The sequence below is a fragment of the Mandrillus leucophaeus genome, unplaced genomic scaffold (assembly GCF_000951045.1).
Source record: "Mandrillus leucophaeus isolate KB7577 unplaced genomic scaffold, Mleu.le_1.0 Scaffold42, whole genome shotgun sequence".
Lineage (NCBI taxonomy): Eukaryota > Metazoa > Chordata > Mammalia > Primates > Cercopithecidae > Mandrillus > Mandrillus leucophaeus.
In genome coordinates, this window is record NW_012104476.1 from 3,731,931 (window position 1) to 3,739,414 (window position 7,484).

Here is a 7,484-nt window from a genome sequence, read left to right on the forward strand (position 1 = left end):
ACCGTGTTAGCCAGGATGGTCTCGATCTCCTGACCTCGTGATCTGCCCGCCTCGGCCTCCCAAAGTGCTGGGATTACAGGCTTGAGCCACCGCGCCCGGCGAAACATCAATTTCAATTCAGATTACGGGTCCCATAATTTAAAGAGCTTGCAGCCAGTGTGGAGGCTCGTAATCCCAACACTTTGGGAGGCCAAGGTGGGAGGATCGCTGGAGGCCAGGAGTTCAAGATCAGCCTGGGCAAAATAGTGAGACCCTGTCTCTCCAAAAACAAAAATTAAAAGTAGACAGGATGGTGGCGCAGGACTGTAAGTCCCTGCTACTCAGGAGGCTGAGGCAGGAGGATCACTCGAGCTCAGAAGTTCAAAGCTGCAGTGAGCTATGATCACTCCATGACACTCTGGCCTGGGCAACAAAGCAAGACCCTGTATAAAATAACATAATAAAATAAAAAGCTTTCATCTCTTAAATAAAATCTATTTTCCTTTTGTAAATCCCCCTCAGGCTTGATGACATGAAGTCCCCTGGGTGTAGAAAAGAGCAGTTCAGGGGGAGAGAAAGCCAAACTGGAGTAGCTGAGAGTTGACAGAGGTTTCTGTTCCCAGCCATATGACAGACAGCACACTTTCAACAACTCTCCTGCAGAAAACAACAAAAACTAAATAAGGTAATTTTTTTTTTTTTTGGGGGGGGACAGAGTCTTGCTCTATCGCCCAGGCTGGAGTACAGTGGTGCAATCTCGGCTCACTGCAACCTCCACCCCTCCAGTTCAAGGATTCTCCTGTCTCAGCCTCTGGAGTAGCTGGGACTACCAGTGCCACCACGCCCAGCTAATTTTTGTACTTTTAGTGGAGAGAGGGTTTTACTATTTGGCCAGGTTGGTCTCGAACTCCTGACCTCAAGTGATCTGCCCACCTCGGCCTCCCAAAGTGCTGGGATTACAGGCGTGAGCCATCACACCCAGCCAAGGTAATAATTTTTAAAGCACAATTTTAAGTGCCTCACTGAGTTGGCAAAAATGTAAGGAATCCAGAGAGGGCAAATATAACCTGGGAGCTAAGCAAGAGACAGAGCTAAGAGGTATCTGCTAAACTCTGGAGACGCCTCTCTATTTTTTCAGTTTTTGGGGTTTTTTTTGTTTTTTCTTTAAACAGAGTCTCACTCTGTCACCCAGGCTGGGGTGCAGTGGCACCATCTCGACTCACTGCAACCTTCACCTCCCAGGTTCAAGTGATTCTCCTGCCTCAGTCTCCTGAGTAGCTGGGATTACAGGTGTGAGCCACCACGCCTGGCTAATTTTTTTGTATTTTAGTAGAGACGGGGTTTCACCACATTGGCCAGGCTGGTCTCAGACTCCTGACCTCAGGTGATCTGCCCTCCTTGGCCTCCCAAAATGCTGGGAGTACAGCCGTCAGCCACCGCACCCAACCTGTTTTTTGTGTTTTAAGTTTGTTTAAACAAATATAATTCTGGGGTGTCTTTATAAATTTATGGGAACAATCTAGTAGAGAAAAGAAATGAATGATACAGGAGAAGAGAAGCAATCAATGAAGGAACCCAGTCCTTGATTCCGCAGCATGGACAGATGTAGTCTGGGACAGGAACCAGACAGTTGGTCTTCTGAGCCAGGAGAGGTAGTGAAGATCTGGAAATGGGCTGGGGAGACACTGAGAGAGCTCCCCTCTGATGGCTTCAGATGGGAGCTGAGGGAAGGGGTTGGGAGGAAATGAGTATGGAGCAGTCATCTTGGAGAATAAGAAGGGGAATTTGCAAGGAAAGTTGTGAGACTGTAGGGCACTTCTGAGTCTACACTTTAGCCTGTGGTCATGAACCTGTAGTCAAACAATCAGCAGCAGGCATGGGGAAGGCTGATGTGAAGGGGGTGGTTTCAGGCTGGGTTGGGTTTTGGCCAATCGGGTTAGAAGAGTCAGTGAGAGGTAAAGCAATTGAAAAGGTTAAGGCTTGCCACAGTGGCTCACGACTGTAATCCCAGTACTTTGGGAGGCCAAGGTAGGTGGATCACCTGAGGTCAGGAGTTTGAGACCAGCCTGGCCAATATGGCAAAACCCTGTCTCTACTAAAAATACAAAAATTACCTGGGCATGGTGGCACACACCTGTAATCCCACTTGGGAGGCTGAAGCAGGAGAATCCTTGAACCCAGGAGGCAGAGGTTGCAGTGAGCTGAGATTGTGCCACTTCACTCCAGCCTGGGAGACAAAGCAAGACTCCATCTCAAACAAAAGGGAAAAAAAATTGAAGAGGTTTATAACAGAGTGAGGATAAAACTCAAAATGGGGTTTAAGGAGGGAAATGAAGTAAGCAGTTTCTACTACTCAATAAAAATGTATAGGTTCAGATGGGATTCTTTTTTTTTTTTTGAGATGGAGTCTTGCTCTGTCACCCAGTGCAGTGGTGTGATCTCGGCTCACTGCAAACTCTATCTCTCAGGTTCAAGCGATTCTCCTGCCTCAGTCTCCCGAGTAGCTGGGATTACAGGCGTCCGCCACCACGCCCAGCTAATTTTTGTATTTTTAGTAGAGACAGGGTTTCACCATGTTGGCCAGGCTGGTCTTGACTTCCTGACCTCATGATCTACCCGCCTCATCCTCCCAAAGTGCTGGGATTACAGGCATGAGCCACCGCACCCGGCCGGATCAAAAGAATATTAAAGGCCAGGCACAGTTGCTCATGCCTATGATTCCAGCATTTTGGGAGGCTGGGCCAAGTGGATGGCTTGAGCCTAAGTGTTCAAAAAACCAGCCTAGGCAACATGGTGAAACTCTATCTCTGCAAAAAAAAAATAGACAAATTAGCTAGGTGTGGTGGCACATGCCTATAATCCCAGCTATTTGGGAGGCTGAAGTGGGAGGATCACCACTGCCTGGGGAGGTCGAGGCTGCAGTGAGCCATGATCACACCGTTGTACTCCAGACTGGGGGTGACACAGTGAGACCCTGTCTCAAAAAAAAAAAATAAAAGGAATGTTGTTAAAGTAGAGGCCACAGAATGAGGTCATAGTAAGCATGAGAGGAACTTGGATTTCAGATGTGCCCATGTAAGGGAGAGACCAGGGTCAGTGGAAAAATGGTTGCTGGAGGTGTGAAGGCCAGGAAACTGCAGGCCAGGGTGTTAAACAGATCATCCACAATGATGCCACAGCCTCAAAGAATAATGGTAGGAACAGAGGTGGAGAGAGAAACAATGAGTCAGAACGTAAAGTTGCTGCTAAAGTTGCTGCTGAATTACGCAACTGACCAGGTGGCCTAAAGATAACAGCTGTGAAGATGACAGGAGTGTTATAGCCTGAAGACAGGAGCTTCAAAGGAATTGGGGTATTTAAAGAAAGAAGCAAGAGAAACGCTCAGAATGTGAGGGAAAAAGAGCGGAATCTAGGATGACTTGCAGCCTTCAGTTTGAGTAACTAATGGAGTCATTGAAGTCAGGAGGTATGTGTGATCTGGGGATAATGAGACGTGAGCTCAGGCTGGGACAAATTTAACTTCTCTGTGGCTCCATTTTGCAACTTGCAAAATGTGGTAAAAATCTACTTGACTCTAACAATGCAAGGATTAAAGAAGAGATTTTGGTTGTGTTTTTTTTTTTTTTTTTTTTGGAGACCGAGTCTCACTCTGTCGCCCAGGCTGGAGTGCAGTCGCGTGATCTCAGATCACTGCAACCTCCACCTCCCGGGTTCAAGCGATTCTTGTGCCTCAGCATCCGAGTAGCTGGGATTACAGGTGCCCATCACCACGCCCAGCTAATTTTTGTCTTTTTAGTAGAGATGGGGTTTCGCCATGTTGGCCAGAATGGTCTCAAACCCCTGACTTCAAGTGATCCACCCACCTTGGCCTCCCAAAAGTGCTGGGATTACAAGTGTGAGCCACTGTGCCTGGCCTAAAGAAGAGACTCTGGAAAGCATCTAGCACGATATGGCTTAATTTCTAAGGCCTCACTCTCTCTCTGAAACACCACCACATGAGTTTCACATCCTCCTTCTTTCTTTGTTATTGTTCCTATCTTTATTTTTGAGGTAGGGTCTCACTCTGTTGCCCAGGCTGGAGGGCAGTGGCATGATCACAGCTCACTGCAGCCTCAAATTCCTGGGCTCAGGCGATCCTCCCAATTCCACCTCCTACGTAGCTGAGACAACAGGCGTGCACCACCATGCCTTCCTAAACATAAAATTATCGTGGTAAAGATAGGGTCTTGCTATGTTGCCCAGGTTGGTCCTGAACTCCTGGACTCAAGCAATACTCCCACCTTGGCCTCCCGAAGTGTGAGGATTACAAGTGCAAGCCACTGCACTCAGCAGATCTTCCTTCTAACCAGAAGCCAACGAGGTAGTTTATTGAGGAAGAGGTCAAGCTCAAGATCTCCAAGCAGAGGGGGAAAGCATCGAGAGATGGACACACAGGCAGTATACCTCAGTGTCTTTGTGATGCAATTCATCCTGCTCGTGAGATCCTTCCTCCCTCTCCTCTGAGCCATGTTGGTGAGATTCACATTTGCCTTTCTTGCAGTGGCCGCCACAGGACTTCTTTCTCTCCCCTTTCTGAAGTGCCTGCAGCTGGGAGATGAATTTGGTCTTCCACGCTCTGAAGTCCGCCTCAATGCTGCCATGCTTGCTTTTAACCACGTCGCAGTCGCCCTCCCCTCGACTCATCACACGATGTGCGCCAAGCATCCAGAGCCACTTGTCAACATTTTTGCCAACCTGCGAGGAAAAGACAGGCTAAAAGCACTGTTCTCTAAATCAGGGTTTTCCAGACTGCTCTGCAAAAACCCAAAGTCCTTCTGGGGCCCCTGGTCACGGGCTGCTGCTGAGGAAGAGGAAATTGCTTGGCACAATGACCTTCAAGCCTTCAAGTTCCAGCCTTGACCCAGAAGAGCTGCATTTTACATATTCTACTTTTCTGCATTCAATTTTTTGTTAATCAAAAGGACAAACAAATCCCCTTTATCAAATGAAGGGTTAATGACTAAAACAAAAATTTGAAACCTAGCATTCTATATCATATTAAGAACAAAACAGGAGTTAACAAAATAAATGAGTTCCAAAAATGTAACAAAGCCTATGGGGCCTAAGCTGATTCAGTTATAAAATGAAAATGTAATCAATTTGGCAAGATTCGTGATTTCCTAAACTCAATAATTTATTTCACTGTGATATGAAGCAATTAAGCTGAGGAACAGAGGTTATCAGAGGCACAGTTAAGAGCTCAAAAACTTAATCAGCTTCCTCAGTGGCAAGGCATTAAACAAAATATTTACATATCTAGACCAGGTGCAGTGTCTCACGCCTGTAATCCCAGCACTCTGGGAGGCTGAGGCAGGCAGACTGCTTGAGGCCTTGAGGTCAGGAGTTCAAAACCAGCCTGGCCAACATGGTGAGACTCCCGTCTCTACTAAAAATACAAAAATTAGTGGGGCGTGGTGGCACACGCATGTAATTCAGGCTACTTGGAAGGCCGAGGCATGAGAATTCCTTGAATCCAGGAGGCAGAGATTACAATGAGCCGAGACTGTGCCATTGCACTCCAGCCTGGGCAAGAAAGTGACTTTGTCTCAACAAAAAAAAAATTTACATATCTGAATTTGCCCATTCATAATCTAATTTCTTTGAAAATATGGGGATAGGCCAGGTGCAGTGGCTCACGCCTATAATTCCAGCACTTCGGGAGACTGGGGCGAGAAGCATGCTCAAGCCCGAGTTCAACACCAGCCTGAGCACCAAAGGAAAACCTGGCCTCTACAAAAAATACGAAAACTAGCTGGATGTGGTGGGCGCCTGTGGTCCCAGCTACTCAGTAGGCTAAGGTGGGAGGATCACCTGAGCCCAGGGAGGTCGAGGCTGCAGCAAGCTATGATCATGCCACTGAACTCCAACCTAGGCAGCACAGTGAGATCCTGTCTCAAAAAACACATAATCAAAAATGTTTTTAATGAAAATATGGGGCAAAATCTACATTGTGACACAACAGAATGAAAACAGCTTTTATTTATTTTTTTTTTTTTTGAGACAGAGTCTCGCTCTGTCGCCCAGGCTGGAGTGCAGTGGCGCGATCTCGGCTCACTGCAAGCTCCGCCTCCCGGGTTAACGCCATTCTCCTGCCTCAGCCTCCTGAGTAGCTGGGACTACAGGCGCCCGCCACCGCACCCGGCTAATTTTTTGTATTTTTAGTAGAGACGGGGTTTCACTGTGGTCTCGATCTCCTGACCTTGTGATCCGCCCGCCTCGGCTTCCCAAAGTGCTGGGATTACAGGCGTGAGCCACCGCGCCCGGCCTTTATTTTTATTTTTATTTTTTTGAGACGGAGTTTCACTCATTACCCAGGCTGGAGCGCAATGGTACGACCTCGGCTCACTGCAACCTCCACCTCCCGGGTTCAAGTGATTCTCCTGCCTCAGCCTCCCAAGTAGCTGGGATTACAGGCACGCACCACCATGCCTGACTAATTTTGTATTTTTAGTAGAGATGGGGTCTCTCCATGTTGGTCAGGCTGGGGTCGAACTCCCGACCTCAGGTGATCCGCCCGCCTCTGCCTCCCAAAGTGCTGGGATTACAGGTGTGAGCCACTGCGCCTAGCCGAAAACAGCTTTTAAAGAAAACTTCCCACCTCCACCGTCACTCATACTCCACCAGAGACAGACAGCCAGGCAGGGCCCATCCCTAGGAAGAGGTACACAATGCAAATGACCAAGAAACTGAGAGGCTCCATCGTTTCATTGTTTTCAAGTGTAAAGAACAGGATGCAAAAGGAGCCAAGTTAATTTCATTTAGAAAAATAGCCCAGGAAAACTACCCAAAAATTTTAATGTTTTATTACAAAAAGGGCAATGAATGTTTTTTTCTCCACTTCCCTTGAAAAATTCATGATTGTTTTAAACTGAGTTCAGGCTGGACATGCTCACGCCTGTAATCCCAGCAATGTGGGAGGCCAAGTTGGGTAGGACTGCTGGAGGCAGGAGTTTGAACCAAGCCTGGGCAACACAGTGAGAGACCCTAATCTCTACAAAAAGTTAAAACATTAGCAAGGGGTGGTGGTACACGCTTATAGTTCCAGCTACTAGGGAGGCTGACTTCGAGGATCCCTTGAGCCTAGGACTTCAAGATTCAGAGAATTCTGATCAGGTCACTGCATTCCAGCCTAGGCGACAAAGCAAGACCCTGTCTTAAAAAAAAATAAAAATAGCCGGGCGTGATGGCTCACGCCTGTAATCCCAGCACTTTAGGAGGCCGAGGCAGGTGGATCACGAGGTCAGGAGATCGAGACCATCCTGGCTAACACAGTGAAATCCCGTCTCTACCAAAAATACAAAAAAAAATTAGCCGAGCATGGTGGTGGGCGCCTGTAGTCCCAGCTACTTGGGAGGCTGAGGCAGGAGAATGGCGTGAACCCGGGAGGCGGAGCCTGCAGTGAGCTGAGATTGCGCCACTGCACTCCAGCCTGGGCGACAGAGCGAGACTCCGTCTCAAAAAAAATA

At 47.8% G+C, this 7,484-nt stretch overlaps 1 protein-coding gene across 1 annotated transcript in view; it reads right to left on the reverse strand.

Moving 5' to 3' along the window:
* Positions 1-7,484, reverse strand: part of LOC105548711 (S-adenosyl-L-methionine-dependent tRNA 4-demethylwyosine synthase) — a 268,689-nt gene that overhangs the window by 229,773 nt on the left and 31,432 nt on the right. Inside the window, exon 6 of the mRNA XM_011992876.1 lies at positions 4,423-4,713. Within this exon, the coding sequence (XP_011848266.1) occupies positions 4,423-4,713 (291 nt within the window). The remainder of the gene's footprint in view (positions 1-4,422; positions 4,714-7,484) is intronic.